The sequence below is a fragment of the Rhinoderma darwinii genome, chromosome 1 (genome assembly GCF_050947455.1).
Source record: "Rhinoderma darwinii isolate aRhiDar2 chromosome 1, aRhiDar2.hap1, whole genome shotgun sequence".
Taxonomy (NCBI): domain Eukaryota; kingdom Metazoa; phylum Chordata; class Amphibia; order Anura; family Rhinodermatidae; genus Rhinoderma; species Rhinoderma darwinii.
Genome location: NC_134687.1, coordinates 378,219,409 through 378,238,431, shown reverse-complemented (window position 1 = coordinate 378,238,431; position 19,023 = coordinate 378,219,409). Strand labels below are relative to the sequence as shown.

Genomic DNA, 19,023 nt, shown 5'->3' with positions numbered 1-19,023 from the left:
AGCTTTTCCCGGACACACAGGGCATTTTCTCATATTGTGTGCTTTGCTGCCACAATACTGACATTAAATTCAACGCGCGTCTTAATAATAATAGTAAAAATAATAATAATCTTTATATAGCGCTAACATATTAAGCAGCAGTTTATAATTTAGAGGGAACATAAACAGACATTACATAGTGACAAAGCTAATTTACAATTCAGACAGGAAGATTAAGGACCCTGCTCACAAGGGTTTACAATCTATGAGGAAATAAGGGAGACACAAAGTTTAAAAGTGTTTGTTCAGTACAATGGTCCAGCCATCTTTTATACACATGGGGTAGTACACATAAAGCTGCATGAGCCGGTCACCAGCCAGTATCTGTGTATGACGGACATGAAATGCCGTACTGTGCAAGGAGTGTGAGGGAGTCTTATTCTGATGACTAATGGGGCCAAGGAAAGGAGTCCGATTAGGGAATGTTATAGGCCTGTCTAAAAAGATGTTTTCAGGGCACGTTTAAAACTGTGGATATTGGGAATTAATCTGATTGTCTGTGGTAGCGCATTCCAGAGGACAGGTGCAGCACGAGAAAAATCTTGGAGACGGGAGTAGGAGGTTCGGATTATAGAGGATTTTAATCTAAGGTCGTTGGCAGAATGTAGAGCACGGGTAGGGTGGTAGACAGAGATGAGGGAGGAGATGTAAGGGGGTGCTTCTTCTCTGACGGTAGTCGCCAGACACAGCAATCCTATCAACCTGCATGGGTTCTTCCTGTCGGATTGATGAGGAAGCAAACACAGGTCTTTGGCAGGTAGGAGTCAGTCTAGGAATATGAACCTTCTCTGTCTCGCGTTGTCTCTCCTGGAACCTGATGTTAATCTGTGTAGCCAGGGAGATTAGGTCATCAAGGTTGGGGGGTAGGTCTCGACCAGTAGGTTCATCCTTGATGTGAGTTTCCAGACGCTCCCAGAAAGTTGTAACTAAGGCATTAGTCCCACTTTAGTTCAGCATTCGCAGTATGAAACTGGCCCGCAAATTGACTCACGGACAGTGCCCCTTGGTGAAGTCTGAGGAGAGAGGATACCTCTTAGGAAGCCCGACCAGGCTCCTCGAACACCCTTTTGAAGTTAACAAGGAACAACTGTATGTCTTATATGAGAGGTTCATCTTTCTCCCACAGGGGGGATATCCAGGCTAAAGCCTCTCCCGAGAGTAGGAACATAATGTAAGCCACCTTGGCTCGATCAGAGGAAAACAGATGGGTCATTATTTCAAAGTGAACCGTGCACAAATCCACAGCAGGCCTTAGGGTCCCCAGAGTAGTGGGAGAGCGGAGGCAGATGGAGACCTGGACTGGTGACCTGTGGTGAAGGTACAGGAGCTAAAGGTGCTGCTGGTGACCTCATAGAATCGAGACATTGCACAACATTTTGCTACAGGGTGTCGAGCGAATCCTGGCGCTCACATTGCCGGGATAGCTTCAGGTATTGCTGAGTAACGGCAGGTGGTGGTACATCGACGGCGTCCATGGCCAGAGCAAACTGTGACGGTCACCGTCCAATATAGCGTAGTTATAATATTTTTGGATGGCAGGGGGTATAGTGAACCCATCGTGTCATACGGGATTTCTATTGGCTGGACCGGGAAGCGGATTCCGGGGGACCCTCGTCTTTTCACCCTCCAACCCTTGTATAGGGTCTTGGTCTTCAGGGCGAGGAATCCCCTGATCACTGAATCCCCAAAATAGTCTCCCGATACAAAAGCCAATAAATAACCAACGGAATAGAAGTGACAAATGGCGCACTTACTTTTTAGGTGTACAGCGTCGAGTGCTAATCCGTAGCGGTAGTTGTAGGCAGTGTTACTGAAGAATAGTAGGGTCACTTTCCAGGGTCGGTAGGTAGGAGGCAAATAAGAAAAGATACAGTCCAATAGATCCATAACCGCAAACACAGAACCAGGCTTTAAGAGGGAGCAACCTTATGGCAAAGTCAAACTGAGAGCATTATATAGGAAAGAAACAGGTGCTGAAGATGACCAATTAGTGCATGCTGCTACTCCAGAGCCAAGGACAGCAGGTGCAGAGAGTTAAGTAACCAGTAGTGTGAGCTGTCCTCAGTAGTACCAGGAATAGTAGATGTAGCAGAGCTGGCACTGCGTGGACGGAGGCCGGACCGCAGCCTGGAGTGAATGGAGTGGTACTGTGAAGAGGTGAGTATGAGTGGAGGACCAAGAGGTGCGGTGGTGGCCGCTACACTATCCCCTGGGAGATGAGCGCTGCCAAAAGTATCTGCCAGTGACTTATTATCCTCTACTTATTGTAATAAACATCAATGCTTGGTGGATATTAGTATTTGGCTGACATGTTTGACATCTTTGTTGGCAACCCTTATTGCTTTGGGTCTCATCCGTTACATAATTAACTACTACTTAAATGACACAATCAGAGATGGTACTTCTATCCATTTGGCTAAGAAGGGTTGCGTAAAAGTGACAAAATAAAGGGTTAATTTTCAGAAGTGCCATGTTATACATGTTATACTCCACTGATCGGATAGAAAATATTTGTGGTATGTCTTAGACATCAAATGCGATGATGCTTGGTCTAGTGTAGCCAACTCCGTGCATGCATGTTTTTAAGGCCAGATTCACACGAGCGTTGCACATCCTGGACATGAAAAAGGGCAGTTTTTCACGTCCGAGTTGCATCCGTGCTCTGTGCTGCGAGACTCGTTATCACGCATCCCCCATAGACTAGAGTCTATGAAGGGATGCGTGAAGCATGAAAAAATAGGACATGTCCTATTTTCTCACGGACCCTTCACACGGTCCGTTGAAACAACGGCCGTGTGAACGGCCACATTGAATTATATAGGTCCGTGTGATGGCCGTTGTTCCAACAGCCGTCACACGGCCTTTTGACACATTCGTGTGAATAAGGCCTAAGGGTGAGGTAGGCCGGCCTTCTGACTTTCTGTAGGTCATCTGGAAATTACATGTTGTAATTTCATATAAAAGGCCACATACTACATTCACTTTCCTCACTCTCTTTACTTTATAAACTTTTCATAATAAATGTTATTAAAAGTGAAGTAGATGCAGTTATATGAGAACAGGACTAGTCCTAGATTCTAAATTCAAAACAGACCAATAATTGTCAATGACGCCTGGTTTCCGATGAAATATTTAATGCTTTACTGGAACTTCCTTATGTTATCAAACATCTTATTTGTTTGCAACTGATTGAAAATGTGTCACATGTTATTATGCAGAGGTGTTCATTGTTGATCATATCAGGAACCTTGTGTGGGCAGCCGCTGTGGAATTTGCGTGTGATCCTAGTGATAAGAATGGAGTAACCACAGAGTAATTGGTTGTATTGTTATGCACATCAGGTTTTAAACCTTCCATGTACCTGGTTTTTCATGAGGTTGAAATATCCCTTTAGGGCTACATCATGTTTACAAAGTGTGTAGAGTCAGTGGGGTCACATAGTAAATAAATTCTGATACTATGAATGTATTTGTAATAGCAAATGTGGTGTGAATTTAGCGCTAATATATTAATTCAGCGTTGGCAGCATATGCTACGAAGCAGATTTAATAAAATTTAGTCAAAGCAACGCGAAGGGATTTCTGTAGTACTTAGTAGATTTTCTCTGAGTTCTAACATATTTGTATGGGTTTGCTTGGTTGCTTTGTGTCACGTTGCAATAATGGTAATAGGAAAAAGGTCACGTACATAATATATTGTCTACTTTTCCACAGTGGAATTGTACAGTATATCTGGGTCTTTTATCAAATATATAGGTATTTCTATATACATATACTAACCTGATATGCAGTGTTCTTGGTCGACAATGGCTCCAAGGTTCCCCAGGTGTTTTTTTTAGAGACTAGCAACACCCCCGCTGCTATGTGTCCTTTTTTTGAGCGCAAATATCACATACATAATGAGTAATTATATTGAAATAATGTTTTTTTCTGGATGACGTCTCTAAACTGCAACCAGTTTGGCCACCTCTGCAGCTCTATAAAGGGTTGCCACACGGCATTGCCAAACCTGACTAGTTAGGAGCCATGAAGAGAATGGATGTACCTTTTGGTTAGCTAGGCAGATTTATCTATAAATGCCTATATCTAATTTTTCCTTTGACAGAAGAAAAAACACAAGGATGTATGTTTATTGTGGTTGTTTGTTTTCGGGCAAAATTAATTTTAAATGTAGCATTCGTAAATAAAACCCTGAAAATTATGGCAATCTATTGCCATACAAGTCCACATATAAAGTTACGGATCAAAACAGCAAACAGACCTGGCCAAGCAAAGATCTCAGGGGATATCTGGGGCTATCTCTTCACTTAAGTGCCACAAGTTTGCTGCTAAAAGAGGATTTTTAGCCAAAACCTACAACTAGCCGTATATTAGTAAATCGGACGTTCGAATGATTACCAAAGTTTGATCATTATGTATGTTCTGCTGACTGAGATATTTTCATTGGCTTTTCGGCAAACTGTCACTTTCTTACTGATAGCAGCCGTTGTAATATACATCATATTCCTTGCTCTCATCCTTTACATTTAGCATCGGTACTATTCCTTGCCACCGCCTTTTGCCTTGCCAGCCGTAGCCCTATCCTCTCTTAATGAAACACAATTTAAACTAAATAAGGATCTTCATTAACGTTATGTCTTCTGTTGGATAAATTCCACCTATTTGGTATTGAAATAGACCCACTGTGTAAGAGTACAAAGGGAAACCATGAATAAAACTGTCTCTTTGTTTTTCTCCTTTTTTGACCCAGTTTCTCCCATCTAAGTCATATAAAATGTAATACATATCGGTTCAATTTATGCATTACAGGAAATCCCCATATGTACCAAAAATAGAGTAGACTAAGAAATAAACAAATATTATTATTATATTAAAAAAATTGCATTTAAAATGTCATTCCAAATGGTAAGATTTGGCTTGTTCTCGGAAGCAAGAATGAATCCTTGGTATGAAGGGGTTAATACTCAGTCTTTATTATCTGCAAATGAGAGGGTGTTCCCATGGGCATTCTATCAAAATTGTAAAACCGCTGTACAATTGTTTTAAGAGGACCTGTCAGCTCTTCTGACATGTCGGTTTTAATAAACACTAGAATTCCTCATACTTAGAAACCTGTATTCTACCGCTCCTCTGTTATTCCTCCTACAACTAAATATAATAACTTGACAACTGGGTGTTATCAGTTGGGTCTGTGTCCCTACACAGTCTCACACTGTCCAATCAGTGCTAAGCGTATCAGACTATGTAGGGACATGCCCCTTTAACAAGGGCAATAGTAGAACCCAGTTGTGAATTTATTCATAAATTTGTAGTAGGAGTAACAGAGGAATGGCACACTCCAGAGTTCTATAAATAACTCTATGTTACACTTGGTTAAGGCCATACTATTACTTTAATGTCATCAGTTGCTTTACATTTCATGTATGTTACAACAATTTTGTTTTCTTATGTTAGGTTTTTATGTCGGAACCAGGAAAATTCTCCCAGAAAATCAAAGTCTGTCTGAGTGAATACTGGAATGTGACCGACTTCATAGCTATTACTTTATTTGTGATTGGCTTTGCCCTACGCTGGGCTGATCCTCCTCTGCAAATAGCAGGGAGGATCATATACTGCCTGGACATCATATTTTGGTATACACGACTTCTGGATTTCTTTGCTGTGAACCAGCATGCTGGACCTTACGTTACTATGATTGGGAAGATGGTAAGATTGAACCAAATGCACAAATTGTCATTTTGTTTTCCAATGTTCATTTTACATTGAGTGATATTTTAAAAAAATATATATATTTAAAGGAATTTTCCATTTATAGATGTTGGTTACACAGGCCATTAAGCAGGATTAATAGGAGTCTGGCCCCTGGTCTCTGTTCTCAATGGTGAGGTGACCCCACTCATTCCCAGAGTATGTGGGGGCCCAATGTTTTAATGTATTGTGCTATAATAATTTTCTGTGCAAAATCTAACTGTAATCATGTGTTGTATTACAATAGATTTAGAGAGGAGGTAACTATACCGCCATATACCCTGTAGCTCGCTAGCCAAGATCTGTTTTATTCTGCCATCCCTAGTAGTAGGAGATCGCAAGATAATTCATAGCTGGGGCTGCTTTTAAATTCTGAAATATAGGAATAATGGCCATAAATTGTATTTATTTTGTTTTTGTATTACTACGTTATGTGGATATGACTGTAAATTTTTATGTATTGACACAAGATTATGGCATGGCTACATCTGTGTGGATACTACATAACTCTACTGTTTATATTGCCATTTGTTTAACAATTAATCGATTAATCTGTCCGACGATCTCTTTTGTTCCTACTAAACTATGTATTTTACTTTTCTAGACATCAAACATGTTTGGCATTGTCATTATAATGGCTATTGTTCTGATGGCCTTTGGTGTAGCACGAAAAGCGATTCTTTCTCCATCAGAGCCTCCGTCTTGGACACTGGCTCGTGATATTTTATTTCAACCATACTGGATGATGTTTGGTGAAGTGTATGCTGGTGAAATAGATGGTAAGGGATCATTTAGTTATACAGTTACTGTTACATAATAGAGTATTGCTTCATACTGTACTGTAGTTTCAGGTTATAATTCCTTAATGTTTATATTTTGCACATATTTTTGTGATTACTTCTTCGATTGGGTGAGGGAAATCTAGATCATTTTCTATCACTCGCATTAAATACATTTAATTCCATTTCTAAAGGTTCATGCTAATCTCCAGCTAGTATACTGAACTTAGATTAAGATCTAAAATTGAATTATACCTGTGTTATGGGATCTGCTCAATTTGTCTTAAAATGAATAGTTCATGTCTTCTTCCAGCTTGTGAAGAGGATCCAGATTGTCCCCCAGGCTCATTCATCACCCCATTCCTGCAAGCGGTCTACCTCTTTATTCAGTACATCATTATGGTCAACCTGCTGATTGCTTTTTTCAAGTAGGTACCGATGGTATGTTAATTCATACATAGTGCACAGGTCAATACATGCTTGTAGGAAAGATGTCAAATGATTGAGTAGAAGGCTCTGATTCCTTGATTTTGTCATTACCACAAAGGCAAAGATATACAGTATGGAACCAAATTCAACCGACTGCCTGTGTCTCTGCTGAGGCTGTGTTTGCCTACAGAATAAATCTACTGACACAAGTGAAGGAATGGTGTTATTAGCTGGATTACTTTGTGGTTTTTTTGTATGTGTGTCTGTGTGTGACCGACCGAAAAACCTGTGTGTACCAAAAGCGGACTGACAATTCAGGCATTAGGGCAGTGACTAAAGGCCTGTGACCAAAAGAGACGCACAGCCCCTTGGCAAGTTAGAGCGCGCCTTTAAAATGTAAGATAATGTAAGTGCTCCTCAAATACATTTTATTAACCCAAATTAACAGTATTCTGACTGTAATAGGTGGTAAGGGGCACATGACCTTTAACTTTAGAGGGCTTAGATTTTTCTCAGTCTGTCCCTGGCATCTACATTCCTGTCAAATTATTGACACTATCAGGGCCAGACTTAGAAAACATTGCATAGGGCACCAACCCTTATAGTTTACCATATAGTGCCCAAATCATACACTGCTCAAATAACATATAACATTAAGGCGAAATTCACACGAACGTGTGCGTTTTGCGCGCGAAAAAAATGCAGCGTTTTTTGCGCGTTGCAGTTCTGTGTGTCATCAGTGTATGGTGCGTGGCTGCGTGATTTTCGCGCATATGCCATCCTTATGACACGCGGTTTTGAGGTTTAGAAAAAGAAATGAAGGAGGTGGTTTTATTTTTCCCTTCATTTCTTGATCTACTGTTGCGCGAATCACGCACAGCACACGGAAGTGCGTCCGTGTGCTGCGCGTGATTTTCACGCACCCTTTGACTTCAGTGGGTGCGTGATACTCAAAAAATGCTCAAGTATAGGACATGCCGGTAGTTTCAATCCCTAAAATAGGGAATGTAGCTGCATTCTGTGCAGCTGCCTTTCCATAGATTTGGGCACGTATGGTATGGGGGGGATGCAAGCTTCGGATGCCCAGACCATTAGGTCTGGTGGCACCAACCGTGACACTAAACAATGAAAATATTTTTTTAATAAACATTCTAATTAATTACTAGGAATAGTCCAGTGTAGGTTTTTGTTCATTATGACCTCCGTGATTCACAAATAATGTCTGCGGATTAGTCTCATTTGTCCACATTAAACATGTAGATTGATTAGAAGATTTGCAAACTATATGTATAATTTCTAAGTACAACTTTTTTTGTCTTTTTTATTGTTCAGTAATGTGTACAGGGAGATGAAATCCATTTCTCACAAACTGTGGAAGTATAACCGCTACCGATACATCATGATGTACCATGACAAGCCATGGCTCCCTCCTCCATTTATCTTGCTGAGTCATATATATCTACTCATTCACCGTCTTTGTCAGCATCACTATCACATTGAGAGTGACCAAGATGAAGGTGATGTTGGATTAAGTAAGTAGTTCATTGTAATTCTCTGTAATTAATTTTTCCATTTTCACTGTAGATAAAGAAGGCTGTGAAATAGACCTGTAATGGCGAAACGCCCCTTTATATTAGGGTGTCTATTAGTTACCCTAAATAAACCAAGCTAGTGTGGGCAGTAGCTCAGAGTGGGGGATGTCACAAGAGACCGTGTTATAGGTTAATTGGTGCAGCAATCTCCGCTAGTTGGCTAAGACTGATCTCGTGGCCACATCCAATGACTCCATAGCAGTAATAGTGCCATGAATGTAATCATGTGATCCCTCATAGGAAATCAGCAGAGACCCCATGTTAACAACCATATAGCGCACTCTTGTAATCTTCCTCAGGAAGTAACAGTAGCACATATTGATTTGTTAAATAATAAGACATCTATTCTGGATAGAAGATCATACCATGTGATAACATAGATGGCAGTGTAAAAAGCCTCTAGGGAAGTTGTCCGACTTGATCAGCAGAGATACTGAAAAGTAGGTAACAAGAAGAGGCAGCACACAATAAAATAGTCGATCATTTGATGCTTATTATTTACTTTGATAAGGAAATCTTGAAGAAACTCACGATAAAAGTAAATGAAACTTTCATTAAGAAGTAAGGCTACAATAAAAAGTTTGAAAGAGAGAGAGAGAAGTAAGAAATAAGAAAAACATGCCACGGAGATCCTCTCAAGAGTTAGACAGAAGATCTATGATTGGCTTTAAGATTAGCCTTTTGAAGGTCTTTTCTGGGTAACTGGTATCAAGGAACCGCCTTACAATATTTTGGCCACATAACAAATCCGTACTAATGACACATCCTTTCATTTACAAGTATTATGCTGTCTAGAATATCATGTCTGTCTCTAGTAAATTTGCCAATCTTGTATTAGAACTGCCTTGAAGGCCTGGTAAGGCGGCCAGCAGTCTGATATTCAGCTAATACAGTTTAAGAACAAATTTTAGCTAGCAAGATTATATAAAATACATTTCAGAGGCAAAGTATACATATCCATAGTATACATATATGTATCCTAAGCAACTGATTATTAGCAAAAGCTATAATGATTATTTTTCTTTATCAACTTAGTGACGCAACAATAAAGTTAAAAAAATCTTTAAAAAAAACAAGACGTTGTTAGCAACTTATTTTCAGTATGTAGTAGTACACACGTACATTCAAGTGAATGGCTGGCTATGTAACTCATAGTCTTGCTGAGTACGCCAGACCAGAAGTCTCTTTCCGGATGCTCTCTGCTCTTGGTAATAGAGGATGGTTCCGAATAGGGCAGTTGGACAGGGGTTGGTTAGCAGGGACAGCTCCTTTAGGGAAGTAATTGGGACCTTTTTTGACATTAAAATGTCAGCCAATTAAACCGTATAATACACTGCAATGTCATTTGTTAATTGTACTGAGCATTAATTGTGTATACTATATGTTTTCAATATGCATACAATATCTTCTGTAGACCAAATATGTATGTGCCATTGCGCAGGGAAGGCTAGAAAAGTGGTAAGAAAAATTTTATTCACAGCTGAAGGTCTGTCACTGTACTGCAGCAGAGCAGTATAGACGGCCGAAGGAGCTGACTGTGTGTGTTTTTCATTAAACTCAGGGCACTATGATAGAAAACACACACTAAATTATTCTACCTGTTGCCAACGCTTGACGTCTATGCTCGTCATGAGAGGCTGGACATTGCCGCATCATGACGAGCATAGACGTCATGCTGATTGTGCGGGCACAACAAGTGTGTCCGCGCTATAAGGAGCAGGGCAACGGCTGTAATACACATCCGCAGCCCCACTCTAACGGTGGAGTTCATAGAAACCTCTGATCTCCGCCGTTAACCGCTTGAATGCCGCAATCAAAGGTGATTGTGGTATTGGGGAAATGAGAAGAGGGGACCCCCTTTAATTGCATCACAGGGATTCCCTTTGAGGCAAGCGAGGGACATAACTTTTATGGCCAGACAGCCCAGCATCCATTAAAGAACCCCAGGGCTGTCTGACCATATTTCCTGTTGTCCCGGCATAACTAATGTACTGGCATACAGATATATACTAGTACATTAAAGTTGAAAAATAAAAATCTAAATGAAAAATCCCCTATGGAATAATAAAAACAAAAAAGTAATGCTAAATAAAAAAAATACACAGAAATGCACATTTTTTACAATGAATAAACTTTATTAAATATAAGTCCCAAAACCTAAAATAATATGCACATATTTGGTATCGTCACAACCGTAACAACCTGCATAACAAATTTATAGCGCCAATTGTGATCAGTGTATGCTGTAAAATAATTGTATTAAAATATTTTTACATGTACTTACACACTAATGGCTTAACCCCTAGTCGCACGACTCAGTAACTGTTCGTCGTCGCGGGAAGATACTTCCCATACGAGGACGTACAGTTACTGAGTCGTTCCCGGTGCACACTGTCAGCTGTCTCCGGCTGATCCTCATAGTAACTTCCTGTTTCCGGAATCCTGAGTCGTTCCCAAAGCACACGGTCGGTGACACTGCGCACTGGACGAACAGTGTGCACCGGCTAGTTCTGATAGGTTCCCTGTCAGAGTGACTGTCAGCATCACAATGACAGAATACATTACACTACATAGGTAGTGTAATGTATTATAGCAGCGATCAGTGTTGCAGGTCTTCAAATCATCTAGAGGGTCCAAAAAAAAGTTTAAGAAAGTTTAATAAAAATGTTTTATAAAAATGTAAAAATAAAAGTTAGGGCACGGCCAGACGTGGCGGAGTTTTTCCGCTGCAAATGTTGGTGCAGATTTGGGGCAATTACGCAATGAATCTGCACCAACATTTGCATATTTGACAGGTAATTCAGACGTTGTAGAAAAGACAGCAGACTTACCACAGATTTCAGTTTTTGCATTGCAAAGGCTGAAATCCGCAGTGAAATTCTGCTTCTTCTCCGCAACAGACAGTGCATGCTGCGGACAGAAAATCCTGCAGTGCAGCCTATGGTCCGCAGCGGAGTTTTCCGCAATGTCTGAACTAACTTGCCTAAAAATGTATTGAAACAACTGTGAAAAACGGCCGCTGGAGAATTCCACTGCGGACTGTCCGCAGCAGAATTTCACAGCAATTCCGCCACGTCTGGCCGTGCCCTTATAAGTTAAAAAAAACTTAAAATGCTTTTGTTCCTATAATAAGTCTTTTATTATTGGAAAAAAGTTAAAGAACCCAAACTATAAAACTTTAATGTTCTTTTTCCCGCACGGTAAACAGCGCAAATTTTTTAAATAAAAAACAATGGCAGAATTGCTATTTTTTTGGTCACCACCCCTCCCAAAATATAGAATAAAAAGTGATCAAAAAATTGCAAGTTCCCCCGAAATAGTACCAATAAAAACTACAACTCGTCCCGCAAAAAAGCCCTTACACAGCTTTTGTAGACTGAAAAAATAAAGAAGTTATAGCTCTCAAAATATGGTGACACAAAAAATAAATATATATTTTTTTAAAAAGTGATTTTATTGTGCAAACGCTGCAAATTATAAAAAAAACTATATACATATCGTATCGCCGTAATCGTATCAACCCGCAGAATAAAGTAAAATGTAATTTATAGCGCACGGTGAACGCCGTAGAAAATAACTAAATTAAGCGCCAAAATCGCTATTTTTTGGTCATCTTAGCTCTCAAATTTTTTTTTATAAAAAGTGAGCAAAAAGTTGTATGTACCAAAAAATGGTACCAATAAAAATTACAACTTAAGAATGTGGTGAACCAATGCTATTATTTTTTTAACAAATAATTTTTTCTTTGTAAAAGTAGTAAAATATAAAAATTTGGTATCACCGTAATCGTATTGACCACAGAATAAAGATAAGTTGTCGTTTTTACCACATGGTGAAAACCGTAAAAAAACTGTTAAAAACGAAATCCAAAAAACAATGGAGGAATCGCAGTTTTTTCCAATTTCAGCCCACAAAGAATTTTATTTTTAGTTTCCCAGTACATTATATGGTACTTTAAATTGTGTCAATAGAAACTACAGCTCCTCTCGCAAAAAATAAGCCCTCACGCCACTCTATTGATGGAAAAATAAAAAAGTTATGGCTCTTGGAAGACGGGAAGTGAAAAATGAAAATAAAAAAGCAAAAAAGAATCAGTTCTGAAAGGGTTAATATATTTCTAATGAAAAATACATTTATGACCACGTGTGGTATTGACGTACTTGGGATAAATTTCTTTACAAATGTTGGGGTGCTTTTTCTCCTTTTATCCCTTGTGAAAATGAAAAAAATCAACATTTTAATGGATAAAAGTTATGATATTCATTTTCACGGCCTAACTCCACTAAATTCACATGGCACCAAAAACCATTCCAGCAAAATCTGCCCTCCAAAATCCAAATGGCGCTCTTTCCCTTCTGAGCCCTGCCGTGGATCCAAACAGATGTTTATTACCACATATGGGGTATTTCCGTAATCGGGAGCAACTGCTTTACAAATGTTGGGGTGCTTTTTCTCATTTACTCCTTGCAAAAAGTAAAAATGTCTGTTTTTTTTAGAAAAAAAAGTAGGTTTTCATTTTCACAGACTAAGGCCTCATGCACACGACCGTATTTTTTCCCACCCGTAAATACTGGCGTAAATACGGGTCCGGTGTCACACGTATTCCACCCGTTTTGCACCAGTATTTACGAACCCGTGCTCGTAAATATGGGTCCGGTGTCACACGTATTCCACCCATATTTCCGAGCACGTTTTTGGCGGCAAAATAGCACTGCACTAATCGGCAGCCCCTTCTCTCTATCAGTGCAGGATAGAGAGAAGGGACAGCCTTTTCTGTAATAAAAGTTAAAGAAATTCATACTTACCCGGCCGTTGTCTTGGTGACGCGTCCCTCTCTTCACATCCAGCCCGACATCCCTGGATGACGCGGCAGTCCATGTGACCGCTGCAGCCTGTGATTGACTTGTGATTGGCTGCAGCGGTCACATGGCCTGAAACGTCATCCAGGACGTCGGGCCGGATGTCGAGAGAGACGCGTCACCAAGGCAACGGGCGGGAGACCGGACTGGAGGAAGCAGGAAGTTGTCGGTAAGTATGAACGTCTTTTATTTTTATTTTTTACAGGTTTATACTGATCGGTAGTCACTGTCCAGGGTGCTGAAAGAGTTACTGCCGATCAGTTAACTCTTTCAGCTCCCTGGACAGTGACTATTTACTGACGTCGCTTAGCAACGCTGCCGTAATGACGGGTGCACACATGTAGCCACCCGTCATTACGAGAGCTCCATAGACTTCTATGGACTGTCCGTGCCGTTATTACGGCCTGAAATAGGACATGTTCTATCTTTTTCAACGGCACGGGCACCTTCCCGTGAGAAAACGGGAAGGCACCCGTCGCCAATAGAAGTCTATGAGCCCGTTATTAGGGGTCGTAATTACGACCCGTAATAACGGGAGTTTTTACGGTCGTGTGCATGAGGCCTAATTCCAATAGATTTAGAAAAAAAACCTGTGGGGTCAAAATGCTAACTATACCCCTAGAAAAATTCCTGGCGGGGTGTAGTTTCCAAAATGGGGTCACTTTTGGGGAGTTTCCACTGTTTTGGCACCTCAAGACCTCTTGAAACCTGACAGGTTCTCCTTTGCTTCTGAGCAAAAACTGCAGAATCTGGGTAATAAATATTTAGTTGCATTTCTCTGGTAAAACATTCTGTGTTACGGAAAAAAATATTACAATAGAAGTATTACAAATTAATTTTGGCAAAAAAAAATTACATTTGTAAACTTCACCTCTACTTTGCTTTAACTCGTTAGTGACCGCCCATTAGTGTTTTTACGGTGGCCACTAACAGGCTTTATTCTGATGAAGTAGCCTTTTTATGGCGCTGCATCGAAATAAATAAAGAGCGCCGGGAGCAGTTAAACGGGAGCAGTTAAATCTCCCTGCTCTCAGCTACCAGAGGTATAGCGAGCGCTGCATCTGAGTGGTTTTGTGGGGAGGGAGGGGGCTCCCTCTCTCATCCCACCGGCACCCTGCGATCTGTGATAAGATCTCAGGGTGCCAGTGTCTTCTATGGCAGCCAGGGACCTAATAAAGCCCCCCAGGCTGCCTCTAGTTAATGCTTGCTAGGCCATTCCGGAGGCATGGCCTAGCAGATGTCTGTCCGTTTTCAACGGACAGTCAAGTAATGCACTGCAATACAGAAGTATTGCAGTCTATTATAAAAGCGATTGGATGATCGCATAGTGAAGTCCCCTAGTGGGACTAATAAAAAACGTAAAAAAAGTTTAATAAAGTTAATAATAAATAAATAAAAATCCAAAGTGAAAAAATGTTAAAACCCCACATGTTAGGAAACGTCCGTCCCTTTAAGATTACCATGATTACTAGTCTAGCTTCTGGGCAGTTCTGGTTTTAGTTGTTGAGCCTATCCCATTTCTCTGTCTTTCTTCCTATCAGATTGAAGGGTGGAGTATTTAAATCTGAGTTGGTTCTGTTTTCTTTGCTTGTGATTTTCCTTGCTTCCATGTGTTTGATCAAGCTATTGACTACACCCTGTACCTTTTGACTATTTGCACTTTTTGGCACTGGACCTCGGCTTGTCTCTGGATTACCCTTTGCTTACTGATTTGGACTTTCTGCTACAGTCTGGTTTTGACATCTGCAATCCCTAATATTTACTAGCTTTGTGATTTGGACTTTCTGTTTACCCTCGGGCTGTCTTATGTGCTCTGTTATTGCCTGCTTTGCACCTCTTATCCATCACTGAACTCTGTTAAAACAACCTGGGTTCTATCCATACAGATAAAAACCTGGGTTCTATGCTGCAAAATCCAACCTGCCTTGCGAAAACCATAGCATAGCCTTAGATTCTGTTGATCACAGTTGTGACGGATTTGGGGCTGCGGATTCATTTGCATGCTCATTCCTGACAGTCTCCAGCAACCTTTTGGGAATTGCTCACCTAGCAATTCCATAAACGTCCACCCTGGGAATTGCTCAACTGATGACCCCTCTCTCTCAGGGGTCGGTCAAGTTCTCCACTCCGCCTATAACTTTGGAAGTGGGTACTTGGCGTACTGAACTAATCTCTTTCTTTATCCTAGAAAATTTGCCTTCTGAGGTAATATTGGGTATGCCATGGTTGCAGACAGATAATCCTGTTATTGAATGGGTAAAAGCAGATCTGATTAAGTGGAATTCTTAATTTTATGATTCTTGCATGTCTTTGTCTACTACGAACGTATCTTGCAACGTACAATCGTTGCCGGAGTGCATTCAAGATTTTGAGGATATCTTTTCTGAAATCGGTTGTGAATTTCTCCCTCCTCATAGGCCGTATGATTTCCCCATTGTACTTCTCCCTAATACTAAGCTGCCTAAGGGGCAGATTTATAATCTCTCTGCTCTGGAAAGACAGGCCATGAAAGATTATAATAACCCCTTAACGCACCAGGATGCACCGGTACGTCCTGCATTGAAGTGCTTTAAGGCACCAGGGCGTACCGGTGCGTCCTGACTAAAAACTGTCACCCTGTCAAAGGACAAGGTGACAGAACTGTGCCGTCAACTGTTTATGACAGTTGATCGGCACAGTAAGACGGCAGGGGACCATTCACAGCGGTCTCCTGCCGACGATCGCTGTGATTGGTCAGTCAAAGCAGACTGACCAATCACAGCTCCATGACGTGGTGTATGTGATGGCGCTGGCTCAGCTTGAGCCAGCTCTATCACCGCCGGTAATAAGATGTCCGGCACCCCTCTGCAAAGGCTAGGACCAGAGCTAGGCTCCGATCCGGCCGATTAACCCCTTTGATGCATCGATCAACGCGATCGATGCAGCGAAGTGTCTTGTAGCCTGTCGGCAACCACGATGGTTGCCACGGGCGCAGGTGTCAGCTGTTTGTCACAGCTGACATCGTGCTCGAACGGCCAGGACCAGAGCTAGGCTCCGATCCGGCCGATTAACCCCATAGATGCAGCTATCGCTGCATCTAAGTGATTAGATCGCACACTATGGTTGCTAATGACAACCATCGGCACCCGCGGGTGTTCCGATGGTTGCTATGGCAACCTTAGCCTAACAATCGCTTCCTAGTACGGAAGCCTATTAGGCCCCGCCGGGAGGCAAAGCCTAATAGGCTTGCTGTCAGTAAACAGCTGACAGCTCTAATACACTGCACTATGTAGGTAGTGCAGTGTATTAGAATAGCGATCAGGACTTCATGCCTTCAAGTTCCCTAGTGGGACACAAAAAAAAGGTAAAACAAGTTAATAAAAATGTTGTAAAAAAGTTTAAAAAAAAAAGTTTCAAAAAACACTAACAGCCTTTTTTCCTATAATAAGTCTTTTATTATAGGAAAAACAAAAACATAAAAAAAGTACACATGTGGTATCCCCACGTCCGTAACAGCCCAAACTATAAAAATATTGCGCTATTTTACCCGTACGGTGAACACCGTAAAATTTTTAATAAAAAACTATTCCAGAATCGCTGTCTGTTAGTCACTACCCCTCGCAAAACAGAATAAAAAAAGGGATCTAAAAGTTGCATGCACCCCAAAATTATACCATTAAAAACTGAAGCCCGTCCCGCAAAAAACAAGCCCTCCCATAGCTTTTTTGACGGAAAAATAAAAAAGTTATGGCTCTCAGAATATGGTGACACAAAAAATAAATTTTAAACAAAAGTGATTTTATCGTGCAGACGCTGCAAAGCATAAGAGAAACTATATACATCTGGTATCGCCGTAATCGTACCGACCCGCAGAATAAAGTAAAATTGTCATTCATAGCGCATGGCGAACGCCGTAAATTTTTTTTATAAAAAACATCAGAATTGCAGGTTTTTGGTCACCTTGCTTGCCCAAAAAAATGAAATACAAAGTGATCAAAAAAATAATCGCATGTACCCCAAAATGGTACCAATGAAAACTACAGATTGTCCCGCAACAAATAAGCCCTCACCCAGCCCAAAATAAAGAAGTTCTGGCTCTAAGAATATGGCGATGCAAAATGTGCATAGTGTCTAAAAGCGGATAAGATCAGGCGCCATTTATCAGTGCGACACCGGCCACATATCTATGAATTATTATTTATTTACCCCATTATTATACCCTCTTATTATACCCTGATGTACCCCGCACAGCTTACATACGCCCCCACATCATAAACTGTAATACAAGCAAAACCCCCCAAAAAAACTACCACTAAGCAAAATCTGCGCTCCAAAAGCCAAATGGCACTCCCTCCCTTCTGAGCCCTGCAGCGTGCCCAACGGACAGTTTACGTCCACATATATGGCATCGCCATACTCGGGAGAACCCGCTTAACAGTTTGAGGTATTTGTCTTCAGTGGCACGAACTGGGCACAACATATTGTGCACTAAAATGGCATATACCTGTGGAAATTTGCAATTTTCACTTTGCACCATCCACTGAGCATTCATTTATCATAGAAAAAAAAAACCTGTGTGGTCAAAATGCTCACTACACCCGTTAATAAAATTCCTTCATGGGTGCAGTTTCCAAAATGGGGGTCGCTACTTGTTTTTTTTTTTTCCACTATTTGACCCCAGAGCCCTGCCATTGTGGGCTAATGCTGCGAAAATCACCAAAATAGGTCTCACATGCGCCTTTCACTCCTAAGCCCAGTCATATGTCCAGGCAAATGATAAATGCCTTGAGGGGTGTAGTTTACAAAATGGGGTCACTTCTCATGGTTTTACACTCACTCTGGTACCCAAGAGCGCTCTGCAAATGTGACATGGTGCCCATACACCAGTCCAGCAAAATCTGTGCTCTAAAAGCCACATGGCACTCCTTCCATTTTGAGCTCTGCCATGTGCCCAAACAGCAGTTTAGGGCCACACATGGGGTATTGCCGTACTTGGGAGAAATTGGGTAACAAATTATGTGTTGTTTTTTCTCCTATTACCCCTTGTGGAAAAAAAATTGGGTGCAAAACTACATATTTTTGGGATTTTTTTTTTTTTTTTTTTCATACTACCTCATTCTAATACAATCTATGAAACACCTGTGGGATCAAAATGCTCAGTACACCCCTAGATGATTACCCTGAGGGGTATAGTTTCCAAAATGGAGTCACATCTCAGGGGTTTCTACTGTACGGGTACCTCAGGGGCTCTGCAAATGCGACATGGCGCCCAAAAAACAATCAACCAAAATCTACATGCCAAGTAGCCCTCCTGCCATTCTGAGCCCTGTGGTGTATCCATGCAGCAGTTTATGACCACATGTGGGGTATTACCGTACCCGGGAGAAATTGGTTTATTCCTTGTGAAAATGAAAAAAATGAAACATTTTAGTGGAAAGAATGTAGATTTTCATTTTCACTGCATAATTCCAATAATTCAGCAAAAAAACTGTGGTCAAAATGCTTACTATACCACTAGATAAATTCAACGAGGCGTATAGTTTCCCAAATGGGGTCACTTTTGCCACGTTTGCACTATTTTGGCCCCTCAGTGGCTTTG

The 19,023-nt window shown here is 41.0% G+C and overlaps 1 protein-coding gene across 1 annotated transcript in view; it reads left to right on the top strand.

Moving 5' to 3' along the window:
• Positions 1-19,023, top strand: part of TRPM6 (transient receptor potential cation channel subfamily M member 6) — a 180,119-nt gene that overhangs the window by 75,626 nt on the left and 85,470 nt on the right. Inside the window, exons 20-23 of the mRNA XM_075860466.1 lie at positions 5,493-5,744; positions 6,391-6,565; positions 6,879-6,993; positions 8,327-8,526. Of these exons, the coding sequence (XP_075716581.1) occupies positions 5,493-5,744; positions 6,391-6,565; positions 6,879-6,993; positions 8,327-8,526 (742 nt within the window). The remainder of the gene's footprint in view (positions 1-5,492; positions 5,745-6,390; positions 6,566-6,878; positions 6,994-8,326; positions 8,527-19,023) is intronic.